The 27335-nt window shown below is 46.9% G+C and overlaps 1 protein-coding gene and 1 long non-coding RNA gene across 6 annotated transcripts; one reads left to right on the top strand and one right to left on the bottom strand.

Moving 5' to 3' along the window:
* Positions 1–27335, top strand: PRCC (proline rich mitotic checkpoint control factor). Of its 3 annotated transcripts, none has more exons than XM_085021282.1 (8): positions 1–705; positions 9924–10066; positions 13995–14042; positions 16251–16817; positions 19908–20003; positions 21958–22101; positions 24103–24168; positions 26874–27335. In XM_085021282.1, exons 2-8 carry the CDS (start codon positions 10064–10066, stop codon positions 26958–26960), a joined length of 1011 nt encoding a protein of 336 aa, XP_084877408.1. In that variant the 5' UTR covers positions 1–705; positions 9924–10063; the 3' UTR covers positions 26961–27335. The 3 variants fall into 3 exon arrangements, with proteins under 3 accessions (XP_084877408.1, XP_084877409.1, XP_001924378.1); XM_085021283.1 differs by having other exon boundaries at positions 1–2878; XM_001924343.7 differs by lacking the exon at positions 9924–10066.
* Positions 565–6161, bottom strand: LOC146404049 (uncharacterized). Of its 3 annotated transcripts, none has more exons than XR_014843131.1 (3): positions 5100–6161; positions 4613–4798; positions 565–3443 (listed from the first exon to the last, which is right to left on the bottom strand). It is a non-coding gene; the product is annotated as an uncharacterized LOC146404049 (long non-coding RNA). The 3 variants fall into 3 exon arrangements; XR_014843130.1 differs by having other exon boundaries at positions 565–3006; positions 4599–4798; positions 5094–6155; XR_014843132.1 differs by having other exon boundaries at positions 5094–6155.

Raw genomic sequence — 27335 nt, 5'->3', positions numbered from 1 at the left:
GGCCATTAGCTGTGTGTAGTTGCCCGGGACTAGGAGCTTAAGTGAAGAGGGAAGCCTTATTCGGTGGAAATCAACTGTGGGCATGGGCTTCTGCCACGGATAGTCCTAGAGTACGGGGAAGGCGGGCTTTTTAGTTTCCTGCCCCGCCAAGTGGCGGGGCCCACTAGGCCTCTGGGCATCCCCGGTCTCAAGTAGGCCTTGATTGCCGGCAAGGGCGCCCCAAAGGCGGGCGGCGCCATGTCGCTGGTTGCTTACGCCAGCAGCGATGAGAGTGAGCCGGATGAGGCTGAGCCGGAGCCGGAGGAAGAGGAGGCGGCGGCCCCTACACCTGGGCCCACTTTAGGGGGCTTGTTCGCTTCTCTCCCCGCACCCAAGGGTCCGGCTTTGCTGCCTCCGCCCCCCCAGATGCTGGCCCCAGCCTTTCCCCCGCCGCTGTTGCTGCCCCCACCCACCGGAGACCCCCGGCTCCAGCCTCCTCCCCCCTTGCCCTTCGGCCTGGGAGGCTTCCCCCCACCTCCAGGCGTGAGCCCGGCTGAGGCGGCGGGAGTTGGGGAGGGGTTAGGATTGGGGCTGCCCTCGCCCAGAGGCCCTGGCCTCAGTCTTCCCCCCCCCATCGGCGGCGCCGGGTCCCCCCTGGGGCTTCCCAAGCCAAAGAAGCGGACAGAGCCGGTGAAGATTGCGGCGCCGGAGCTGCATAAGGGGGATGTGAGTATCCGGGAAGGGCACCCCCAAACTGTCCATTGGATTTGGGCATGGGCTAAGCTGTAGGATGGATTCGTGGGGATTCTGGGACTCCGTCCTATAAATGCAACCATTGATTCTAGGCCGCTGGATTCCTGGTACAGTGCGATTAATGGGAGCCGAAGTTTGTCAACTTTCGGGGAGTTAGGGTATTGGTCCACGCGGGTTTCTCCTGCTAGACTCGCCTGCAGAAGGGCCATAAACCATCACCTGGCACTGACAGGCCCAGGCCTAGCGACACTTAGGTCCACTCTCCCTTGTTGCATCTTCACCGCGGGCCAGGTTTTTTGGTTTTTTGTTTTTCCTTTCCCTCTTATACTGAGGACAGCATAAAACCTGGCACTTGAAGAGGTGACAGGAGACAGGATTCCCGAACCCTTGCTGAACATTTAGGACTAACCTTTTCCTTTGCCTCTGAACTTAAAAGCATCGGGGTCTGAAGGAGAAGGCTTGGGATCTTGGATTCTGTTTTTGAGGGGGGCAGGGAAGAAACTGAATATTTTTTTGAGTACAGATCATTTGCCAGGCATTGACCCTTTCCTTGGATTATTACAGAACTGTGGGAGATGATGTCCTAATAGTTACAGATGAGAAACAGGTGTCCAGCGTGCGAGCTGTTACCTGGTAAAGGGCAGAGTGAAGTTTAGGAGCTGAGTCTGCCTGGACTCCAGACCTCTGCCTCAGTTTCGCCATTGAGGTATTTGTCAAGCCTAGGTGACTTAGGACCCTTGGATCCTAGAATAGGCGACTAAACTTATGTTGTTTTCTGAATGTTGGAGCGGACAGTTCGAAGGCCTTCCTTGGAGTGAGTGCTTTGGGGATAAAGGAGACAGCTTAGGGGCAGGTCCTGTTTTAGAGTTCTCCGGAGTTCTTTCCTTTCTCGGTTCTGGAAGGTTAATTGGTCAATCCCTGGCTCCCCTTTGGTAATCCTCCTGAGAGAAGCTGACTGTAGCTCTGGCTTTTCTTCAGACTTCCAACTCTGCCTGGGGGCTCTTTCTGTTCCTTGCACTTGTGGGTCCTTTGGCTTCTCCCCATAGACGTGCTAATGTCCCCTCCCTCACCTCTTTCAAATTTTGGCTTAAAAGACTTTGTTCTCAATGAGGACGTCCTAGCCAACCTATTTAAAATTGCAACTTCCTGTCCCCCACTCCTCCCACTCCACTTGGCTTTATTTTTCTCCCTGGCACCACCATCTGAAATACTTCACTGCCGTTATCTAACATACTATAAAATACTGTACTATACTGTGCTATGAAATACTATACTACACTATGAAATACTACACTATAAAATATAAAAACAAAATGCATTTTATTGCCTCTGTTTCTGCTCATATACAAACTCCGTGAAGGCAGAGCTTTTACTCACTGTTGTGTGCCCAGTGGTTAAAACAGTGCTTGGCAAATACCGAGTCCTACCTTAGTATTTTCTGAACGAATGAACTCAAATGAATATGGATTTTTCATAGAAGGAGGTTCCAGAATCTACCTCACTACCTTATTCCAAACTTTTTTTTTCCCCCCAGATTATTTCCCCCTTCTTTCTCACCAAAAAGACTTCTCTTGCTCCACTGAAACTTATTTTGGCCTTGACTTAATCTAGAGCAAAGGAAATTCCCTGAATAAGAGGAAAATAGGTTCATTTGGGGGCATTCTCTTTTTACAGTATTCTCCCCAGATTTTCTCTCAGCCTAACTGTGATATATGGGTGAAGATGGCATTTTGAGCCAGCCTGCCTGCCTCCACAGGGACAGTCAAAAGGCTCATTTCTATGTCTGCGAAGGTAGCATTAGAAAAAGTTGCCGGTAGGAGTTCCCATCATGGCACAGTGGAAATGAATCTGACAAGGAACCATGAGGGTTGCGGGTTCGATCTCAGGCCTCGTTCAGTGGGTTAAGGATCCGGTGTTGCCGTGAGCTGTGGTGTAGTTTGCAGCTTGGATCTAGTGTTGCTGTGGCTGTGACGTAGGCTGGCAGCTACAGCTGTGATTAGACCCCTACTGGGAACCTCCATATGCCTCAGTGAGGTGCTCAAAAGACCAAAAAAAAGAAAAAGTTGCTGGTAGAAGCTCTAGAATCTTCCATTAAGGCTGGCTAAAGTGGCAGAAAACTCTGAGGACTTCTGACTATACCTCCTTTGTAAGTATAACTCGCTAAATTCCCGAGGTGAACAATGACATGGATAATTAATTAAAATAAAGCCAAATCCTAGGCCTTAACTAGTTTAATTTCCCGTTTTTGTTTTGTTCAAATTTGTATTTTATTCTCTGAACATTTAATTCCTGGAAAAGGCAACCTAAGCTTTCAAGATGATTAGGCAAAGGTGACTTTTGCCTTTGAAATAGTTGTGGTTCTAAAACCTGGTTTTAAGTTCTGTGTCTGGCGCTTAGAGGGAATGAATTAGCTTTAAATAATTTCCCTTTGGAGTTTGGTGCTAAAGTAGAGGTAATTAACTCTGAACACTTATTCTTGCATTCATTCACTATTGAGCTGCTTTTCTGTGCCAGGAACTAAGAGTAGAGTAGTTAATATGACAGACCCTCACAAAAGAAGCTTATAGTGTATTGAAAGAGACAGACGAGGAAATAGAACTTAGGTCAAGTCAGAGAAGAACCATGTTAGAGTTGGTGCCATGGGAGCATTTCTTTTCTTTTCTTCTTTTTTTTTTTTCTTTTTGTCTTTTTGCCTTTTCTAGGGCCACTCCCTCAGCATATGGAGGTTCCAAGGCTAGGGGTCTAATCAGAGCTGTAGCCGCCGGCCTACACCACAGCCACACGGTATCCGAGCTATGTCTGCGACCTACACCATAGCTCACGGCAACACCGTATCCTTAAAGCACTGAGCAAGGCCAGGGATCGAACCTACAACTTCATGGTTCCTAGTCGGATTCCTTAACCACTGCGCCACGACGGGAACTCCCATGGGAGCATTTCTTTGGGGCCCTAATCCGCTCTAGAGATTGGGGGGGCTTCCTGGAAGAGATAAGGTCTAAACAGAGTTAAGATAGATGAGCAAGAGGTAGTCAGAGAAAGGGGCGGTGGAGAGGAACACACGAGGCAGAGGGAACAGAATGTGCAAAAGCCCAGAGGTGACAGAGAATGAAAATGCTTTGGGTTGCGGGGGCTTAAGTAAGTAGTAAGGCATCGTGGCTGGAGCTCTTGGGTGGGCGGGGTCGTGAAAGATGAGGCTGGAGAGAAAGAGGCTGAGGCCAGATGATAATGGGCGTGGAGTACCATGCCAGGGCCTTTGTACTTAATTCCGGGGCCATGAGGAGCCCTTATAGTGTGAGCATGAATTCTCTGATCACTGGATGGTAAAAGACCTGGAGGGAGCAAGACTGGTGGAGACAGTGAGAAGATGGCACCCTGGATAACGGAGTAGAGGGGGATGGAGAGAACTGAGGTTCTACTGGGGAGGTAGAAGTGATAAGACCAGGGAATTGATTGGTTGGATGTCTGGATGTCGTGGGTGATGGAGAGGAGTCAAGGCTGACCCCCTCCCTTTGGACTCATGCAGCTGGGAGGGTAGTGGTGCCATTTATTTAGGGAATATGGAGGCAGAGCAGACTGGGGAGTATTTGATTTAATTGGTTGTAGGTATCAGAAACTGCTCTAAGCTAGCTTGAGTGGAAATGCATCACAGGAGTTCCTCTTGTGGCTCTGCGGGTTAAGAACCCAGCTAGGAGTTCCCATCGTGGCGCAGTGGTTAACGAATCCGACTAGGAACCATGAGGTTGCGGGTTCGATCCCCGGCCTTGCTCAGTGGGTTAAGGATCCGGTGTTGCCGTGAGCTGTGGTGTAGGTCACAGACTCGGCTCGGATCCCACGTTGCTGTGGCTCTGGCGTAGGCTGGTGGCTACAGCTCTGATTGGACCCCTAGCCTGAGAATCTCCATGTGCCATGGGAGGGGCCCTAGAAAAAGACCAAAAAAACCCACAAAAAGACACCCAGCTAGTATCCGTGAAGATATACGTCTGGTCCCTGGCCTTGCTCAGTGGGTTAAGGATCAGGTGTTGCACACTATGGCGTAGGTCACGGTTGCAGCTCGGATCTAGCATGACTGTGGCCACGGCTGGCAGCTGCAGCTCCAATTCAGCTCCTAGCCTGGGAATTTCCACATACCGTTGGTGGGACCCTAAAAAGAGCCCCCCCCCAATGCATCATAAATATACGAAATTACCTTGGAAAGGACCTGGGATTAGGAGGTCTGTTCGGGATCCACACAGGTTCTCTCTGCACATTTGATTCATTCTTCTTTGTCTGCAGACCAGTTTCCACTTCTTTTTTTTTTTTTTTTTTTTAACTGTCACACCTGTGGCATATGGAATTTCCCAGGCGAGGGGTTGAATCGGAGCTGCAGCTGCTGGCTACAGCCACAGCCACGGCAACACTGGATCAGAGCTGCATCTGTGACCTACACTGCAGCCTGCAGCAGCGCCGGATCCTTAACCCACTGAGTGAGGTCAGGGATCAAGCCCACATCCTCATGGACACTATGTTGGATTCTTAACCCTCTGAGCCACAGCAGGAATTCCCACTTCTTAACTTTTGTTGCAGGTGAAAGATGGCCACCCATGCCTCTTGGGTTTTTAGTTCCTTCCTTTTAGTGATTGGCTCAAATTGAACTACAATCTTAGTCTTAGTTCTGGTTTTCCAGGAGAGAGAATATGATTCGTTTGATTTGTGTAAACTCATCAACCAGCTGCAGTCAGGGTACAGGGTAGAACCGAATTCTCTGTCTAGGAATTTGCTGCAAATCAGATTTAGTCAGCTTGTGGAGTTCCTGTTGTGGTTCATCGGGTTAAGGACCTGATGTTGTCTTTGAGGATGTGGGTTTGATCCCTGGCCTGGAAACAGATATGACTGTAAAATGAAAAGAGAAATTTAGTCAGCTTTTGACTTATGTGAGGAATTAGGGATGACCCATAAAATGGTGACATAGCCCTCCTTTTCCCTTCTTACTCTTCTTTTTCTGACCCATGCTATCTCCAAACAGTGGTTAATTGTTGATTTTGCCAGCTCAAGGGATGCAGACTTCTAAGATTAGGATACCAAAAAAAAAAAAAAAAAGCAAAATTAGAAGAATTAAGTTTTCTGTAAGAGTTTTCTGTCATGTAAATGTGCCTGCCAACAGAAATAGAAATTTTAACATTGGAGTTCCTGTTGTGGCTCAGCAGTAACAAACCCGACTAGTATTCATGAGGACATGGTTCGATCCCTGGCCTTACTCAGTAGGTTAAGGGATCCAGCGTTGCTGTGAACTGTGGGTTAGGTCGCAGATGCAGCTCAGATCCCACATTGCTGTGGCTATAGTATAGGCCTTTAGCTACAGCTCCAATTAGACCCCTAGCTTGGGAACTTCCATATGCCGAGGGGATGGCCGTAAAAAGACAAAAAAAAAAAAAAAAAAAAAAAAAAAGAAATTTTAGGAGTTCCCATCGTGGCTCAGTGGTTGCGGGTTCCATCCCTGGCCTTGCTCGGTGGGTTAAGGATCCAGTGTTGCTGTGAGCTGTGGTCTAGGTTGCAGACGCAGCTCGGATCCCACATTGCTGTGGCTGTGGCGCAGGCTGGTGGCTGCAGCTCCGATTCGACCCCTAGCCTGGGAACCTCCATATGCCTCGGGAGCGGCCCAAGAAATGGCAAAAAGACAAAGAAATTTTAGTAGAGTTATCTGGATTAGTATTACCCATATTTTCAGATTGTTTCTCCAGGTAGTGGGAACTTTGAGGCTATGAGATTGAGATTTTACTAATTTTAGTCATTTCTTAATAACCAAGTAATTAAGAGTTCACTGTGGCAGATTTAGCCAAGACTTAGCCCTAGATGGAAAGGGAAGAAGTGCAGCAACATCTGTACTAGGCACTTTAGTGACTCTGTAAGCTAAGTATCCTCTTTAGTTGACAGGTGAGGAAATAGGAATTTAGAGAACAGAGCTGATTTGCCTAAAGTCACACAGTTTGGAAGTAGCAGAAGTCATATTTGTACCCAGGTGTGTTCGGTTCTGTTAGCGTGCTCACTGAAAAGATTGGGCAACAACAAACATGAACGTGACACAAGGAGGGGCAAAAGTAGGAGAGAGAATGATGTCCTAACTGAAGGGCAGCTGTCAGAAGATATTTGAGACCAAAGGGTACAAAAAGTTGATAAATCCAGCTAATTGGGATAATAGCAAAGTGAAGTGTGGAAGTGATTGGAGTTTGGAGCCTAAGGGAGGGGGGGCTTGTGTGCCTGGGCCCTGATTTCCTCCTTGGCTCCTGGCCCTGGCAACTAGTGATTGCTTTTTGGAGAGGGAGTCTGTCAGAACCAGAGCCTGGGGAGATAAGAGGGAGGCTGCCATGGGGAATGAGACTCTGATAGATTAGCAGATCCCACTGGGCCTGGCTTAATGGAAAATGTCTGTTTCCGTTCTTGCTCAGCAGTCTCAGGGTGTGTGTGTCTTGTCACTCTTGGCAGCTGGAACAGAGAGGACAGTGGTGCCCATTGAGGCTCAGGCTCTTGTGAGGCCAAGAAGAAATACAGTACTTTTCTTCTTAAGAGACATAACCAGTTTGTACCTGCAAAACCCAAAAATGCCTTTTCTGGCCCACCCTGGGTCCTCCCGTGTCTCTAGCATCACCCTTCTCCGGGCACAGACCGGGCACAGACCCACTCTCAGGTTGCCATTCCGCTAGTCTTTAGCTCTCTCTAGGACTTGGCTCCCCAGCCTCCATTTAATAGACTTCTGTGGGAAACAGTTTGGCAGGTCCTCAAAAAGTTAATTAGAATTACCATATGATCCAGCAATTTCACTCCTAGGTGAAAGGAATTGAAAATAGGAACTCAGGAGTTCCTGTTGCGGAGCAGTGGAAACGAATCCAGCTAGTAACCACGAGGTTGTGGGTTCAATCCCTGGCCTCACTCAGTGGGTTAAGGATCCAGTGTTGGTGTGAGCAGTGGTGTAGATCTCAGATGCAGCTTGGATCCCTCGTTGCTAGGGCTTTGGTGTAGGCCGGTGGCTACAGCTCCAATTTGACCCTTAGCCTGGGAACCTCCATATGCTGTGGCTGCAGCCCTAAAAAGACCAAAAAAAAAAAGGACTCAAACAGTTACTTGTTTGCCAGTATTCATAGTAGCACTAGTCATACATTGTAGCCAAAAGGTGGCAGCAACCCAAGTGTCCATCAGCAGATGAATAACAAAGTGTGGTATATGCATACAATGAAATATTATTCAGCCTTTAAAAAGAAGTGCATTTCTGGTATATGCTACAATGTGAATGGACTTTGCAGACATCATGCTGAGTAAAATAAGCTAGACACAAAAGGACGGGTTGTATGATTCTGTTTATATGGGGGTGCCTAGAATAGGCAAATTCAGAGATAGACAAGAAAGGCGAGTAGAGGTGCCTGGGGACTGGGGAATTATTAATAGGTAGAGAGTTTCAGTTTGGAGGAAGAACAAGTTCTGGAAATGGATAGTGGTGATGGTTATACAGTTCTGTGAATGTACCTAATGCCGTTGAATTGTACACTTTGGTTAAAATGGTAAATTTTATGTTATAGACATTTTACCATGACAAGGGAAAAAAAAAACCCCAATGTACATCTGTACCTCTCTTTATCAAGGAAGTTCTCCTTGTGTCTAAAATGCTGTGCTTAGGCTAAGCCTCCAGCTGGTTCTTGATAGAAGCTGAATTGATTTGCCTTTCAAATGCTCTGAGACAGCTCTGTCCCCCAAGCCACTCTCCCTACCACCACCCTGTGACCAGAGGATATATGGCACATCTTTTAGCATTTGGATTACTCATCTCCTCCTTTTTGATACTCTAAACCACAATTTAGAATGTCACATTTTTGTGTATGAGGTATTTAGATGATTCCTTGCTGAGCTTTCCCCTGTTTCCTGTTATTATTATTATTATTATTTTTTTTTTTTTTGGTCTTTTTGCTATTTCTTTGGGCCGCTCCCGCGGCATATGGAGGTTCCCAGGCTAGGGGTCGAATCGGAGCTGTAGCCACTGGCCTACGCCAGAGCCACAGCAACACGGGATCCGAGCCGCGTCTGCAACCTACACCACAGCTCATGGCAACGCCGGATCGTTAACCCACTGAGCAGGGGCAGGGAACCCGCAACCTCATGGTTCCTAGTCGGATTCGTTAACCACTGCGCCACGACAGGAACTCCTGTTTCCTGTTAGTTTTTCTTCAGGCCCCCACATGTCCAGAAGTGCTTTGAGTGGCACCTAGAACTCTTTTCACAGTAAACCAGTGAGGTCTGTGTTCCACCCTCTTTAGGTGGCTAAAGTGAGTTCAAGGGGCACGAGGTGTTTCTCATTCTCTTTCTCCACCCTCCCAGTGCCCCTGGACTTTCTCTGTGGCCCAGGGTAGATTACTGAATGTCTCCGAGCCCAGTTTGTCAGCTTTAAGAGGTAAATGTTTATTTCTGCCCCTCCCTCAAAGATGAGTAGTCATGACTTAACAGGGGTTTAGGGGCTCAGCGCATTTTTGAGGGTCTTAGTGTCATGTTTTAGAAAGTCTGGCTTGGAGTTCCCATCGTGGCTCACTGGTTTAACGAAACTGACTAGTATCCATGAGGATGTGGGTTTGATCCCTGGCCTTGCTCAGTGGGTTAAGGATGCGGCATTGCCATGAGCTGTGGTGTAGGTCGCAGACACGGCTCGGATCTGATGTGGCTGTGGCTGTGGCTGTGGTGTAGGCTGGCAGCTGCAGCTCTGATTCGCCCCCTAGCCTGGGAACCTCCACATGCCTAAAATGACAAAAAGACGAAAAAAAAAAAATCTGGCTTATTTAGTGCACATCATGAAATGGGGGTTCAGTAGATTAGTATAAGATGTTCCAAGAGAGAAAGATGATTGTGAGTAGCCAAAGCCGTCCTCTAAATCCAGAAATAATAAGGTATTCATTCCTAAAATCTTGTACAGTTTGTGTGTATTTGTATGGGTGTGTGTGTGTGGCTTTAAAACTTTAAACTTAGGTTGACAGTATAATGGAAACAATCTGACATTTAAAGAAAAATTGAATTTTCTTCCCATAGCGGATCTGGCCTTCAATTCTATTAGCTGTAGGACAGTTTGCCTACATTTGCAGAGTAGCCACTTTTGTTTGTCACAGGATCTGAAAAATAGAAATGTGCTTGTACAGGTTTATAAATGTGACTTCTTAAACTTGATAACATTTTATTTTCAGATTGTTTCATTGGATGTATTGGCTGAGATGTTAAAGTTTAATGTGCCTGGGGCTTCATGAAGACCTTATATACCCTGTAGTGAGGTGGTTCCGTGTGGTTTGCTGGAAAGGAGAAGTCTTCCACGTCAAAAGGCAGGGAAATGGTCAGTAGCCCCTGAGGCAGTGGGAGTTTGGAACCAGGAGAGAGGGTCAAAAATGCTTGGGTGTTTGGGGCTTAAGACTTTTTCACTTTGACATCTTGACAGACCAGAGAGAATAATAACCCTTCATTTCTGTGAAGAATTTTAGTTCATATACATTTTCATGGATAGTAGTTCATGTAGTATTTATTTATTTTTGCTTTCTAGGGCCATACCCACGGCATATGGACATTCCCAGGATAGGGGTTGAATAGAGCTGCAACTGCTGGCCTACACCATAGCCATAGCAATTCAGGATATGAGCCGAGGCAGACCTAAGCCACCGCTGGGGGCAGCGCTGGATCCTTAACTCACTGCGACCTACACCACACTTCATGGCACTGCTGGATTTTTAACCACTGAGCAAGACCAGGAATCGAACCCAGGTCCTCATGGATACTAATTGGGTTCATTAACCACTGAGCCACAGTGAGAAACTCCAAATACTACTTCTAACTGAGGCTTGGGGGCTTAAATGACTTTTTTGGGATCTCCTAGCCAATGAGTGGCAATGCTGAGATGCACATCTGTATTTCCTTTTTTTCTCCAGGCACGCTTGAGGCATGTGGAAGTTCCCAGGCCCGGGACAGAACCTATACCACAGCAGCAACCCAGCCTGCAGCAGTGACATTGTTGGATCCTTAACCCACTGAACCGTAAGGGAACTCCCAAATCTGTATTTCTCTCTCTTTTTTTTTTTAAAACTATCTTTTATTTATTTATTTATTTTTTTGGTCTTTTTGCTATTTCTTTGGGCCGCTCCCGCGGCATATGGAGGTTCCCAGGCTAGGGGTCGAATCGGAGCTGTAGCCACCGGCCTACACCAGAGCCACAGCAACGCGGGATCATTAACCCACTGAGCAAGGGCAGGGACTGAACCCGCAACCTCATGGTTCCCAGCCAGATTCATCAACCACTGTGCCACGACGGGAACTCCCTTTTTTTTCTTTTTACAGCTGCATCTGGAGCATGTGGAAGTTCCTGGGCCAGGGGTTGAATTGGAGCTGCAGCCTCGGGCCTACGCCACAGCCACAACCCCACCAGATCCGAGCTGTATCTGTGACCTATGCCGCAGCTTGTGGCAACACTAGATCTTCAACCCACTGATTGAGGCCAGGGATTGAACCTACATCCTCACAGAGAACACATTGGCTTCTTAACCTGCTGAACCACAGTAGGAACTCCCCAAACTGTATTTCTGCTTTTGCACCTCATGCTCTTCTGGCTGTGTCATATGGGATCTAGTGGCATCTGGTCAACTTGGATCTCAGACCTGGACACATACATACAGGTCAACAGGATGTCACTGCAGAAGCACAGGAGCCTGAACTGATTTGGATTCAGGTCCTGGTCCTGCCATATAGTAGCCATTGTTTGACCTCTCTGAGCCTTACTTTCCTTACTCTTAAAGTTGAGATAATAATGCCTACCTTGAAATTTTATTGTCAAGATTGAATAGAAAATTGCAAGTAAATTGCCTGACATATAGTGAGTACTCAGCAGATGACTGGCCTTTTCTTTACTGCCCTTTCTCTTTGCCCCACATTTAAACGCCAAGACAGATTTCTCTTAGAGGTTTTTTGTTTTTTTGGCCATACCTTTGGCATGCAGAAGTTCCCAGGCTGGGGATTGAACCTGCACAGCAGTAACGTAAGCCACAGCAGTGACAACACCAGATCCTTAACCTGTGGAGCCACCAGGGGAACCTCCCCCTTAGAGATTGTTTTATCTATTTACTTATGTGTATGGCTGCACCCATGGCATATGGAAGTTCCCAGGCTAGGGGTTGTATTAGAGCTGCAACTGCAGCATACACTACAGCCATAGCAACACCAGATGCTAAATCCACTGAGTGAGGCCAGGAATTGAGCCCACATCCTCACAGAGACCCTGTTGGGTCCTTAGCCTACTGTGCCACAATGGAAAGTTTAAGAGGTTGTTTTCTTTATTTATTTATTTATTTATGTCTTTTTTAAGGCCACACCCATGGCATATGAAGGTTCTCAGGCTAGGGGTTGAATCAGAGCTACAGCTGCCAGCCTATGCTACAGCCACAGTAACACCAGTTCTGAGCCACATCTGCAATCTACACCACAGCTCAACGCAATGCCAGATCCTTAACCCCCTGAGCAAGGCCAGGGATCAAACCTGCATCCTCATGGATATTAGTTGGGTTCGTTACCACTGAGCCACAACAGGAACTCCCTAGAGATTGTTTTAATACTGTATTTGGCAGCAGTTAGTAATTAAAATCATTGTGTACTGACTACTGTGAGGTAGTCTTCAACTGTAAGAGAGAGCCTTTGTTGACAGAGTAAAGGCGGGAATACACACATGAAAACTGTAACATTTACAGTGTAAACACAAATGAAGCAGTGTTAGCATGATGCCACCCCCAGCCAATGAGTAATGTAGGGACGCAGTGAAAAAGAGCAAGGTGAGATTATTCAGGAAGACCCCAGGAGTTTTGAATCGGGAAGGACAGATTATAGACTGACAGGAGAGTGAGAGGTGGCGGTGATCCAGGTACGGAGAGGGAATGATAAGGTGGGGGACTTACGTGAAAGAAAGCACAAAAGGAGGACCAGCCAGTTCTTTGATGGGATGTTGGAACCACATTTGAGGCCCTTATCTTTTACTGCCTTTACTACAATTATTTGGGTACTTGTCATTCTTCGTACTGGACTATACGTTTCTTGAGGGGAGGACCTTTTTTTTCATGTCATGGCGCACAAGAAAATCTTGGAAATGTGCCTCTGGAAACCAGTGAGCCAGGACTCTACCTGCTCCAGGTCCTGCCTGATGGCCTGTGGGCTGAGAGGCTCAATATCATCGTAGTGCTTAGAACTCAGCCATAGCATACCACTGGGGAAGCTTTGTCTACAGTACCTGGCACAGCGTCTTGCATAGAGTAGGTTCTGAGTAATGATGATCAAAAGGTCCTTGTAGCAGATGAATCCAAAAAAGGAACTTGTGAGATATAAGGGTCAGTTTTTTGAGTTCCAAAGACTCTTGGAGATGAACAGGGTCTTAGTTTAGATTCCTTCTAATCATCTTTATTTACAGATGCCCCAAATCAAGATTTGGCGATAATAATCTTTTAAAATTAAAAAACCTTGCTATTCATATGCCTTGCATCTTTCTGATGGTTTAAGGTGCTGAGGAGCTAGTATTGAGCTGAAAGTTTAGGTATTTTTCAGTGTGAGGGCTTGTAGCAGAAACAATCCTGATGAGTCAGAGGGATAACACAGATGACCTCCTGTCCTGCCCCAAATTCTCACAGTCATCATTTGCTTGCCTTCTTCCTGGACACAAACAACTCTGTCTGGCAGACAATAGATCATACTTGGAGAGGGAATGGATTTCTCCAATGGCTTTGACCTTTAAAGCCTCATAGAAGAGTAGTTAACACACCACTTAATCCCACCGGAGTTCCCTAGCCCTGTGGTTATGTAGTCTATATAAGTGGTTTTAGAAGTGAAGCCGAGATTGGGTGAGATTGTGGGCCAAATGCCATTCATCTTCTAGTGGACAGATTTATAGGAAGAAGAATGGGTATAGCATTTTCTTTCCACCCAAGACTGAATGGGAGGAAGTAGTTTTAATTTAAAAGCCTAGAAATTGATACCAAGAAGGCTCTGCATCAGGTCTGGGGGTCTGGTAATGAGTGACCCGGGGAGGTCTGTGCATACATACCTCATTCTCTGAAGCTGTTTGAGCTCAGGAAGGAAGCTCTGCTGGTCCTGGGAGGTGGACCTCTCATAGAGCGATGGGCGTACAGAGCAGGTTATGGCTGTTGTCCTCTAGTCCTTTGTTTGTGCTTCGTTTAATGTGAGTGCTTCCCCCATTGTCCTTAAGCAGTGAGGCCTTATTCCGTTTCTTTTTCTCGTAGTCAGATTCCGAGGAAGATGAACCCACAAAGAAGAAAACTGTCCTTCAGGTAAGCTTTGTGACATAATAGAAGCCATTTCTTCCCATATTGCCTCCGAAAAGATGGGGTTTACAGTGCCCAGCAGTTTCCAAGTCAGGCTTAGAGCAAATGCAGGTATTTGGGTAGTAACAATAGGGGTCAAACCTGATAACATCAGACCTTGTGCTTCTCTACCCTGTCCTCACTGTTCCCCAGCTGTCGCATGCTGGCCTTGCCTCTCTTAGAGGACAGGTGTGGTAGGGAGATGAATGGGAACTCAATTTGATCCATTACATTTTAGCTAAAGGGATTAATTAGGAACAGTAGAATAAATGGATTGGTCAAAATGATCTTAAGGAACATCTGAATTTAAAAATTTTCCATCTTCTCCCAGTCTCCTTTTTTAATCTGGAAAAGAAACACTTAAATAGCACTTACGCAGGCGCTTCTTAGTGCTCTACCAGTGTTTCCTCTGGTAGGGCCTAAGTCACAGTGTTATCATCTGCATGTTACCTATCAGGAAAATGAGAGCTTAAGGAACTTGCCTCAAGTCAGAGTGGGGAGAGAGCTGGGATTCGCACTGCGGCAGTCTGACTGGAGAGTCTAAACTCTTACCTGCTGCATTTGGCTGCTGCTCTGTCATCAAGGCCAGAAGTCCTCAACCAGACAGTGCCAGGAGATAAGCTTGCTGCTATTTTCCATTTCCTTTTGTCCCCCTGCCTTCGTGCCCCCAGGAATTTCTTCCTGTTGTGCTCTGAACTCGGTGATTTTTATGCTCTCTGACCGCATGTTGGTGATATGTCTCAGGGAGAGCAAAAGCAAACGCGGTTGTGCCTTTATAAGGTGGTTGTCTTATGCTTCACGTGTGTGATGCTGAAGTTGCTTCTTCCCCTGATTTTGTTAAGGTGTCACTTCCACCACTGGGAGGTCTTAGAAGGACACAGTCATGTGGAAGTTAGAAAGATCACTGATAGTAATATTGTGTCTTTGCTTGTTGTGGGTGATAAAGGAGGAATCATGGAAGAAACTGACATGCTGAGACTGAATGAGGCCAGTTGTTCTCCTCTTACCAGAATGGCTTCCTGGAAGCTAAAGAGATGGGAGGACACTGGCTCAGGAGGCACACCAGGAAAGAGCAGTCTTCTAGATGAGTGCATAGAGAAACCCCGAGCTGTTAAAGCAGAATGTGGACCCAGCCCTGCAACGGGATGTAGCCATGATCCCAGATGTCATCTGAGAAGTTGGACATTTCGCAGAATGTGCTCCACGCAGCACCTCAGTCTATTTTTTTTTTTTTTTTTTTTTTTTTTTGAGCCTAGGCATTTGGAGTCTAGATTGGGAATGACCCCAATCTATGAACACAGACAGCAGGGAAAGGAGCCCATTTTCTGGTTGAACAGTTCTGCCTGGCCTGCTTGATTCAAAAGTCTTATTTTACACATTCTGGGCATTTTTGGCTGAGAGGGCTGAAGTGCATGGGTCCTCCAGGACAGTGACACAGTGATCTTATTCTGTTCTCCTTTTTCAAACTGACACCTCCCTCAGCCATACAGTCAGCCAAGCTGGCTGTGTAGCATACAGAAAGCAGAATCTGAGAAATTCTTATGAGTAATAGGAATCCTGGATGGCTGAACCAGTTAGCTTACAAATTGCTAATGCTTGATTCTGACATAAATAAGCTGAATATATCACGTCTGTATGGCTTTCCTTGGGCAGGAGAAGAGATTTTTTTGGTGGTATGTATGCATGTCTTTTTTGGACGGAGCTTTGCTCTTGACTTTGAGTAGCAGTCCAAAGGAAGCAGAGGGTTCCCATGTTAAGAGGAACTTTTAAGACATAGAGAGGTTCAGTGATGAGCTGGAGAGAGCCCTGGTCTTTGGGGAAGAAGGATGATGATGTATTTGCTGAATACATCATATTTGCAAAAAAAACCAAAAAACAAAAAACCGAAATGAAACAGAGAAGGCTTTGTGGCAGAGGGCGGAGGATCTGGGTTGAGATGGACGAGGACAACCGGGGATGACATCTTACCTTGGGAGAAGCAGACTGCAGGAGGGCCTGAGGTGGGAGGGGTCAAGCCCAGTTCGGATGACCTTAGTGGGTGGAGGTAAGAGAGAAACAGGGTTGGTAAGATTTTAGACTAGAGCACATATCTGTGCTGCTTGTTCTTAGTAGTACGTATCATAACAGTTCTCTTGTCATCTTTCTTCCTTCCTTACTCAAACCTGGACTCACCAGGGATCCAGTGAGGGGACTGGTTTGTCTGCCTTGCTTCCCCAACCTAAAAACCTGACTGTGAAAGAGACTAACAGGTTGCTCCTGCCCCATGCCTTCTCCCGGAAACCCTCGGATGGCTCTTCTGACACTAAGCCTTCCAGACAGGCTTCTAAGACCAAGCCCTCCTCTCTTGCCCCTGTTGTGGGCACCACAACCACCACTCCATCGCCCTCTGCCATCAAGGCTGCCGCCAAGAGTGCTGCCCTGCAGGTGACAAAGCAGATCACACAGGAGGAGGACGACAGTGATGAGGAAGTAGCTCCTGAGAACTTTTTCTCCCTCCCGGAGAAGGCCGAGCCACCTGGAGTTGAGCCATACCCTTATCCCATTCCCACTGTCCCTGAGGAGCTGCCTCCAGGCACGGAACCAGAGCCGGCCTTCCAGGACGATGCAGCCAATGCCCCCCTAGAATTCAAGATGGCAGCAGGTTCAAGTGGGGCCCCTTGGATGCCCAAGCCTGGGGACGACTACAGCTACAATCAGTTTTCCACATATGGCGATGCCAATGCCGCTGGTGCTTATTATCAGGTGGGTAGGAGGCATGGAGGACAGGGCCGGAATGTTGGAATATGGCAAAAATTAGGGGAGAGCTTTGAGCCAGTGATACATCCTCTGTGACATCACTTTGGCTGAATTAATGAATCTTCTGGTGTCTTGGTTTTCCTATACCTATCAGGCCTCAAAACAGACTACTATTGAACCATATCAATTTAAAATTGCCCAAGTCTTGGAGTTCCCTTGCGGCACAGCAGGTTGTCACTGCAGTGGCTTGGGTTGCTGCTGTGGCATGAGTTCAGTCCCTAGCCCAGGAACTTCCACGTGCCATGGGCAGGCTAAAAAATACTTAAAAAAATTGAAATTGCCGAAGTCTTGAAGTCTTAGCAGGTAGAACCACATAATGGGCCCTTTTATTCTGAAAACAAAATCTCATTGTAGAAGCTGATAAGGTGGAAGAAGAGTGGTCTCTAGTCTTAGAGATCCCAGGTGGCCTCTGCAGATGTGGGTGAGGAGCACAAGTGAACTGTGGCATAGACTCCTAGGTGGCAGTGAGTCCAAGAAAAGAGTTCTGGAGATGAGGTGTGCTGAGAACACAGACAGAAAGGGAGAAGAGGGACTGAGGGGAAAGGACGGAATCTGGAGAGCCGAATGCAAAAGGGAATGAGGAGAATAGTGAGAGGCCTCGGCTAAGACCTGGGAAGTTGAAAGCACTAAGACAAGCGCCTGGAGAGGAGATGCTGGGGGGTCATAGTTTGGGAGGAGGTAGAAGACGGGTTTGAGGGTGGTTTGGAGTTTGAATCTCAGACTTTATGAGTCTGGGCAGATGAGTTAACTTGCTTCTCAGATTTCTCAGCTGTAAAATGGGAAAGAATAAAAACCTAGGGTTGCTAGGAGAATTACATTGATTTAGCGTGGTGCCTGGGACATAGCAAATGCTCAGTAAATGGTTATGATAACTTTTTATTCCAGTGTTATTTGGAAGAGCTGTTTAAATTTCTCTGGGCTTCAGAGAATTAGCCTATATGAGCCCAGGTTGTAAATAGGTTTAAGAAAGGCTTTTCTAGTGGTTAGAGTTTCCTTAGATGGAGAGGGCTCCCAGGAGTTCGGGGACTCAGAGGAGCAGTGGTGGCTGAGCAGAGGCAGCTTGTGGTCCTGTGGCTGGGCAGCTGTAGGACATTCTCCTGCCAGTGTGGAATGGTTGCAAGACTTCAGTCTCCTTCAACCGTTGTGATTCTCTGAATGGTTGGTGTTAATCTTACCTATAGTCCAGGTCTGCCTAGGTGCCCATGGTAGGTGGGTTTTGAGGAGACTCTATTCTGAGCAAAGACTTTGAAAACTGTTTGCTGTTAAACCTTGTTGCATCCTATAGGCAGATCAGGGACAGTGTATATCCTCTTAAGGTTGTTGGAAGGAGGAAGTTTTTTGACTTGTTTTGCAGGAAAAGAAAAACTAAGAAAAAACATCTAGCTAATGAATAGCAATCGGAATTCTGTGTGCAGTTATAAACATCATCGAGGCAGTCTGTGCAAATTCAAGCACTTTAAATATATTAGGGTGCCCTGCAATATAAATGTATGTTGTTATCAATTCTTTTAATGAAAAATGAATGCTGGAGTTCCTGTCGTGGCTCAGTGGTTAACGAATCCGACTAGGAACCATGAGGTTGTGGGTTCGGTCCCTGGCCTTGCTCAGTGGGTTAAGGATCCGGCGTTGCCGTGAGCTGTGGTGTAGGTCACAGACACGGCTCGGATCCCATGCTGCTGTGGCTCTGGTGTAGGGTGGTGGCTACAGCTCCGATTGGACCCCTAGCCTGGGAACCTCCATATGCCGCTGGTGAGGCCCTAGAAAAGGCAAAAAAAAAAAAAAAAAGAATGCTTTACTCTGTTTATGCATTATTTTTATTTAGTCAGTATTAAACCTTTATTTTTCATATAGCTCACTATAAAATGAATGTTCTCAGGGAGTTCCCTTGTGGTCCCTAGCAGATAAGGATCCACTTGTCACTGCTATGGTGAGAGTTTGATTCCTGGCCTGGGAACTTGTGTGTGCCACTAATGCAGCCAGAAAAAAAAAAAAAAAAAATTAATATTCTTAAAGGAGCATTTCTTGGAGTTTTGGGTCAAGGTGGAATAATTTGGAAAAGTGTGGGCAGCGAGGGAGAGTTTCTCAGCCCTGAGGTTGCCTGGCTCAGCTACGGCAGGGCCTTGCCCTTGCCTTCACCCTTCTTCCTCTGGGGTCCATGGCAGCATCTGGACAGCTCTCCTCTAAAGGGGAATCATCAACTCCTGAGCTAAGAATCTGCTAACACAAACCTGGTTGGCTCCCAGCTGTGTCATTTCCTTACTACCCTCACAGTGGTTTATGTTTATTAGACACCTGCAATTTCCCTGCCTATCACAGGCAGCCCCCGGTATCAAGGGCCCCTAGATAGGATGAGGAGCAAGAATGGCATGTCTCAGCCTCTCAACTCTGCTCACACTGGAGCTTACTAGGGCCTTATGAGCAGGAGCAGGGCTGAGACACGGTAGAGGTAAGGAGTGGAAATCACTCTTGGGAAGGAGCCAAGGGAACAAGGTGTAAATTGAAGCAGGAGAAAACAGTCTTACTCCTTGTTGCTCTTTCTTAAAAACTATCCATCTGTCTGGATGGTGCAGATCAGAAAAGACTGTTGTTCTTAAGTTGTACAGTAGGTCCTTTTTCTTTGTCTTTTTGTCTTTTTCTAGGGCCACACCTGCGGCACATGGAGGTTCCCAGGCTAGGGGTCGAATCGGAGCTGTAGCCGCCGGCCTGCACCACAGCCACAGCAAATACCAGATCCGAGCCGCATCTGCGACCTACACCACAGCTCATGGCAATGCTGGATCCTTAACCCACTGAGCGAGGTCAGGGATCGAACCCGCAACCTCATGGTTCCTAGTCGGATTCGTTAACCACTGAGGCACGACGGAAACTCCTGTACGGTAGGTCCTTAGTCCGTGCTTTTACTAGTCCATTTGAGGGGCTTGTAGTGTGAGTGTCACCACTGCCTCTTTGACGAGGGTTTTCTCTGTTCTTGGGTAGACCTTGTTCCCTCTCTACTCTGCCTTCATTTGATATGTGTTTTTCCCTCCCTGGCTGCAGGATTATTACAGTGGTGGCTACTATCCCGCACAGGACCCGGCTCTGGTCCCCCCCCAGGAAATTGCCCCAGATGCCTCCTTCATCGATGACGAAGCAGTAAGTTAACAAAGCTCAAGTGACCATCTCTGACCCCTGGACACCAGATTTCAAATCTGAAGCTTAAGGAAATACCTTTTTTTTTTTTTTTTGTCTTTTCCATGGCCGCACTCACAACATATAGAGGTTCCCAGGCTAGGGGTTGAATCGGAGCTGTAGTCTCCAGCCTACACCAGAGCCACAGCAACTCAGGATCTGAGCCATGTCTGCAACCTACACCACAGCTTATGGCAACGCAGGATCCTTAACCCACTGAGCAAGGCCAGGGATCAAACCCAAAACCTCATGGTTCCCAGTTGGATTTGTTAACCACTGAGCCACGACGGGAACCCCAGGAAATACTTTAAAAAAAAAACTATATTCATAGGATTAGGTTTGGCGATATACAGTTGAGAAAACTTCAAATAATAATAGATTATATAAGGGAAGTTGGGTTTTTTTTCCTTTATAAAAGAAGGCCAGAGGTAGTCAGGCCAAGGCTGGCATGGCAGCTCTACAGAGTTGTCAGGGATCCAGTCTCCTTCTGATCATTACTTTGTCCATCCTGGGTTTATGGCCTTTATTCTTATGGTCGGTGATAGGAATAAGAATGTAGCCAAGGCCACAGCCATCGTTACTGCATACCAGACAGCAGAGTGGAGAAAGAGTGTCACCCCCCTTTTTTCAAGGTTCCTCAGAACACTTCTTCTGTTAGCTTGTGGATTAGAACCTGGTCACATGGCCGTATCTAGTTGCAAGGAAATGTAGTCTTTTAGTTGGGTGGTAATATGCCTAGCCAAAATGTTGGTTCATTCCCACTAAAGGAGATGGGGAGAGTAGAGTGGATTTGGGGAGCGAAGGGAACAGCAGCCACAGTAAATAACCCCGTGTTTCTCATCCCTGTATTCCCTGCTGCTCAGCTACTCCCTAACCTTGGCACAAGGGATGATGAAAACCCCGTGGCCTGTGGCCATCTGGTCATGTTCAGCAGATAGAGGATGCCATCTGTAGGCAGGACAACCTATTGGACACAGCCTGTTGGAGAAATAGGGGATGTTACCTCTTGGCATGCAAGTTCTTATAAAAAAAATACTTTTTCCTTCACCATTTCACAGAAAGGTGTCCATCCTTCTCAGACTTCTGCTTGTGTCTGATAGTGTGTTCATCTACTTCCCTGTGTATGTCCTCGAGGCTTTTTGTTCTAAGCCTGGGAGGCAGCAAAGAGTCCATCCAGTGGCAAAAGTCAGCTTCCTGTGGGTAGAGTGACCCCAGGAGGCCTTGCTCATGCGCAGACTACAACCCGGGTTTCACTGGAGGTTTCTGAGTGCTCTTGAATTTAATTCCCCGTCACCCATACTCCTTCCTAGGCACATCTGGTGATTCGTGATGTGATCTGCACTTTTTTTATTTTTTATTTTTTTTGAGGAGGAGAGAGAAGCAGTCTCCTAGAAAATTTGCCAGGCCTTTTTTTGAGACCCCTCTTCTCTCTTCAGTTCTCCATTCTCCTCCTCTAATGTCTGCTTTGGTGTGAGGTCTGCTGATTTGCTGATACTGAACCAATTTGGGAAGGAATAGGCATGTTACAAGAACCCATTTTTAGAGGAGAAATCCAAAATTTCTTTTTAACCTTTAATTCCTAATTTGAAAATAGTATGTAGTTCTTTTAGGCAGATACAATTTATCAGTAATTTGGTACAAATTCATACCAGTGATGTTCTGCACTCACTCATGTTTGGGAATACCTTTTGGCCTTCCTTTCCCTGAATCCAGGAGAACTTTTGAGAAGGCGCCTTTCACCTGGCATCAGGGGAGCTTGGTAGGTGGCACAGTGAAAGGACATACTGCGTAGGGAAAATTGAGGGAGTAATGGAATTGGGAAGCCCCCAGACCATTCCATAAACTTTGGATCCTTGGCAGCATCTTCTGATCCCCTGCCCAGATCCCCCATTCCTGCATTTCCCCCCCGTTTTTCCAGTTTAAGCGGCTGCAGGGCAAAAGGAACCGAGGGAGGGAGGAGATCAACTTCGTGGAGATCAAAGGTGACGACCAGCTCAGTGGGGCCCAGCAGTGGATGACCAAGTCGTTGACAGAAGAGAAAACCATGAAGTCATTCAGCAAAGTAAGTGGGAAAGGTCTGCTGGGGGGCCAACTTGGGAGTCCCCGGAGCGAAATCTGACCCCACACCCCATTGTTACTGTCCCAGCACCTTTAGCAAATGTTCTTCTTGGTACTGACTGGAGTGTACATCAAGCCTCCCAGGTAGAGCTCCTGCCTTCCAGAATTTTGCAGCACTTGACTCTCCATCTGGACGGTGGAGTCTGGTTACTGAGACTGAACGGTCGAAACAGTTTCCTAGCCTGAGTTGGGAAGATCTCTGATAGGTGGACAGAAGCCGTAGCTGCTCTTCCCTTTCCGTACAGTCATATCCCTCTCTCCATCCTATGAAGTTGGGACCTGGCTCAGCATATCTGTGAGGTGTGGGCACAGCAGAGCCTCAGAAGTCCTGGGGTCCTAGGTTCTGAGTATGCATCTCTCTCCTTTCTCCCCATTTTTTGTTGTAGCCAACTGTGGTCTTTTCAGATGCTATATTCCTCACATTTCCCACCCCACGCTCCACCTTCCCTGTGCTAGTGTTCTTTGGTCAGTGTGATGAACAACCTCTCTTTGGCTAGTAGCTGAGTACAGTGTATGTGGACATTTATGAGCCTGCCACGGAGGGGAAAATGTGGGGAAGCCCTGGATTCAAGCCCAGCACCAGCAAGGCCCAGGCTGGGTGTTTTATTCCCTTCTCCCCCCACCCCCACCCCCATTTGCCTTGCTTTGTTCTGTGGCCACAGATGGCCATCTGAGCCTCAGCCGTTTGTTTTAACTGAATGCTGGCGGTCATACAGGACAGAGCAAAGGATTGTGGTTAGATCAGCATAGATCCATCACTGTTTACTGGAAAAAACCACTTAGGAGAGGATGCTCTACTAACCGTGGGTTGAAAAGCATCATCACATAGTAATAGCTGCTGTTGTTAGTGCTCACTGTGGGCCAGGAATGGAGCTGGATGTTTTGTGCTTGTCATCTTTAACTGTCATATTAAATGACATTAAATAGCAGCAAGGATTTGGAGTTTGCTGTTTTCCCAGGTCTAAGGTTTTTTTCCCTACCATCTCATTGTGTTGAGCTAGATTTTTTAAAAGAAGAGAAAGCTACAGTTCCTTCCTTGAGGGGTTTACAGTACAGTTGGGAAAAAGATTTAAGGACACTTGAGTGTAAATGATTACGGTGCAGATTGATTACATAAGTGCTGAGGAGACTCCAGAGAGGAGTTTTGGCAGTTGGGTGGGGCTGATAAGGAAGATTCTAGTCTGATACAACACTGGCAGAGGACAGAAAAACCACAGGATGAAAGCCCAGACCGATATAGTCTTTGACAGTAAATCATGTGCATCAAAGTTTGGTTAGGGGGTTCCGTGCAGTTACGGGTGAAAGCTGGAAGATTGGAGAGAGGTGGCGTGATTGTGAAAATCTAATTCCAGGGAAGTTGTTTGTTGGCACTTACCAGGAGTGAGGGAGGTGGGGTTTCAGCCAAAGGTGATTGATGGGAGAGAGCGTGGTAAGCAGTAGGTAGGAGAACAGGCTAGACATCTGGCCTGACTGGGGAGAAGTGGACAGAGATGAAGAGGGCTCGAGGGGAGTTGGGCAGAGTAGGTGGTGAGCGGGTCTGGAGGGGGGAAGGTCTCCTGGACCCTGGCACTTCGGCTCTTTTGGACTGGCTGCAGGCAGTAAAGCTGGTATCAGGTGTCCATTGTGGGAAGAGCTTGGTGCTGGGAGTGGGGTGGGGTTACCAAAGAAATGGAAGTCAGTCTTGACCTCAAAGTATTTCCAGTCTAATGGGGATATTAGCTAGCTATTTTAGGCAAGTGTTCTGAGCTTGGGATTTTTGCGTAATGGCTTTAATAAAAATAACTGTTTTGTTAGTATATGGACATAAAAACAGCTCCAAGCTGACTTTTTTCCCCTAGGATTTGGGCTGTGTAGTTTGCTCTATACCCAGCTTTGTCCCATCAGGGCCCATGGGAAACTTCCACTTTTCTTTCAGTGGGTTAATGATTGTTTTCTTCCCTTGCAGAAGAAAGGTGAGCAGCCAACAGGCCAGCAGCGGCGGAAACACCAGATCACATACCTGATTCATCAGGTGAGAGGGCCGAGGGCCCAGACCTGCCAGGCAGGATCCTCAGGGATTTGAAGGCTGAGATCCAGGCTAGAAGCCTCTGTGCAGGGTACCAGTTTCCATCAGGCACCCTCCCCAGTTCTCCATGTGGCCACTAGGTGGGGATGTGTCCTTCAGAATTTTCCTACTCGGCATCAGTCTTCCTTCAGATAAGACTCAGGTAATGGTGCTTGAAAGAAACTCGGCAAGTGAAAATACAGACCTTCAAGGCATAAATGTAATAGTGGAGTCAAGTGGTTTATCACAGGGTTCTTCAGATTCTTCTCTCTCTTTTTCTTATTTTATTTTATTTTATTTTTTTGCTTTGTAAGACCTCATCTGTGGCATATGGAAGTTCCCAGGCCAGCGATTGAATCGGAGACGCAACTAGCTACCAGCCTACACCACAGCTACAGCAGCTCAGAATTGAATTGAACTGTGTCTGTGACCTACCCCACAGCTCACAGCAACCCCAGACCCTTAACCCACTGAGTGAGGCCATCTAGTAATTTTAAAAGCTATTTAAAGGAGTTCTCTCATGGCTCCTTAGTTAAGGATCTGGTGCTGTCACTGCTGTGGTTCTGGTTACAGCTATGGCGTGAGTTCGATTGCTGGCCCAGGAACTTTCTCATGCTGCAGGTGCAGCCAAAAAAAAAAAGCTATTTAAAGAAAAATTGATTCACCAGCTTTTAACAAAACATCCACCAGAGCTGGTTTTGTGTTCTCCATTTCTGTGACAGGAAGCATCATTGCAAATAATTCAAAATTACAGATAACCTAAAATTATCTTTTGGAGGGGGTTCCCATTGTGGCTCAGCAGTAATGATCTGGACTAGTATCCATGAGGACACGGGTTCGATCCCTGTCCTTGCTCAGTGGGTTAAGGATCTGGCTTTGCTGCGAACTATGGTGTAGGTCGCAGATGCAGCTCGTATCCCGCATTGTGGCTGTGGTGTAGGCGAGCAGCTGCAGCTCCAATTTGACCCCTAGCCTGGGAACTTCCATATGCCGAAGATACGGCCCTAAAAAGCAAAAAACAACAACAAAAAAACTTTTGGAATTAGAATGTGTCTTGGTATTTATTTTATAGGACCTGGTATCTTTCAAAAATTCATTGAACCATGAAACATATATATATATATATTTTTTTGCCTTTTAGGGCCACACCTGCAGCATATGGAGGTTCACTAGGGCTGGAATTGGAGCTGTAACTGCCGGCCTACACCACACCCACAGCAACTCAGGATCCGAGCCACATCTTCGACCTACGCCACAGCTCACGGCAACGCCAGATCCTTAACCCACTTAGCGAGGCCAGGGATCTGAACTTGTGTCCTTATGGATACTAGTTGGGTTTGTTAACTGCTGAGCCACAACGTGAACTCCGTGAAACATCTTTTTGAGACCTACTGTACTAAATGCTGTCAAGGGTACAAACAGGAATAAGACTCTTCCTGGCCATTTCCCTGGGGAGTGTACATGTTGGTTGGTGATTTCAGTGGCAAAACTTGCTTTTTAGATTGTTCTTAGATTTTCACCTTCCCTTTTAGGAATTCCTTTGTTACCCTTGTCCTGTCTTGTTGTTTCTTTTTTTTTTTTTTTTTTTTTTTTGTCCTTTTGCCATTTCCTGGGCCGCTCCTGCAGCATATGGAGGTTCCCAGGCTAGGGGTCGAATTGGAGCCGTAGCTGCCGGCCTACGCCAGAGCCACAGCAACACGGGATCCGAGCCAAGTCTGCAACCTACACCACAGCTCACGGCAACGCCAGATCCTTAAGCCACTGAGCAAGGCCAGGGACCGAACCCCCAACCTCATGGTTCCTAGTTGGATGCGTTAACCACTGAGCCACGATGGGAACTCCTCCTGTCTTGTTATTTGTAGGGAAAGAGTTTGGGGTAGGGTCTTTTTTTAAATCCAAGGTCTTATACCCCACCCCATTCCAGGGAAAATGAGTAGGCATCAGATAACTTGTGGGGGTGGGTTGAGGAGCCCTTTTTCTAGGGTGCTGCTTGTACATTCTCAGAATGCAGCGTAGAACCAGGAGCATAAACTCTGGTACCTTCCAGTCAGTTTTTCACAGCTTATATCTGTACTTTAAAGTGGTGTGTTTCTGGGGTATCACATACAGTATAGATTATAGTATACCACATACACTATAATCAACACAACAGCAAAGCTGTGGCTCCAGACTAAGCTGCTGTTGGTTGGGTGTCCTGTTTTGACCTGTCCAAGTCTTTGAAGCTTCCTCTCCCACCTGGCTGGTTAGGTATCCAAGGCAGCTGATAGTCTTCCTTTCAGATGTCTGCGACCTACATCACAGTTCATGGCAACACCGGATCCTTAACCCACTGAGCGAGGTGAGGGATCGAACCCTCGTCCTCATGGATGCTAGTTGGGTTCGTTAACCATTGTGCCATGATGGGAACTCCAAGCATTTCAGTTTTAATGTTAGCTCATGAAGGACCAGGATTCTTGAGTCTTTATTCTGCTTAAATAGCTCCTTTGCTTTCTCAGGGTCTTCCCTTTCTGCTTGAATAAGAGAAAATGAAGTCTTTTGAGGGATTTGCTTTTTCCGCATAATTGTTGTGATGGGAGCAAGACTTTAAATTGGGAAGCTCGCAGAGGCAAGAGGAAAATGTTTCTCAGAACACCAGGGTGACTCTCCCTTGCTGCTGCTTCTTTCTTGCACAGGCTAAGGAGCGGGAGCTGGAACTGAAGAACACCTGGTCAGAGAACAAGCTCAGCCGCCGGCAAACCCAAGCCAAATACGGATTCTAGGGCTCTGGACCTGACTGCGCCCCCGGGATCTCCTGCACCCCAGCTGGCCCAGCCTCCAGCTTCATCTCTGGGATCCCAGCTGCTCCAAGCCCAGGATCTCTTTCCCTGAGGACCCAGCCCTCGCCTCTGCGAGAATGAACATATTTGATAGATTTTTTTTCTTAACAAAAAAAGTTAGAAAATTCAGCTCCTTTCTGTCTCGGAGCTAGCAAAGACTCAAGTGATGCCTCAGAAGGGGCTCTGAGTTCTTGGATGGGAGTTTTGCTCCCTGTTGGGTGTGATGAAATGTTGGACTCCTCCCTCCATCTTTTTTTTTCTTTCTTTTTTTTTTTTAAAACCAGGGATGTCTGTTGAAATAAAACGTTCAGTCTGACA

Source organism: Sus scrofa, chromosome 4 (assembly GCF_054392235.1).
Source record: "Sus scrofa isolate SSC_HxYL_T2T_F1_AM1 chromosome 4, Sscrofa_HxYL_maternal_Yorkshire_Landrace_v2.0, whole genome shotgun sequence".
Lineage (NCBI taxonomy): Eukaryota > Metazoa > Chordata > Mammalia > Artiodactyla > Suidae > Sus > Sus scrofa.
Note: the sequence above shows the minus strand (reverse complement) of the source record. Positions and strands in the feature narration are given on the sequence as shown.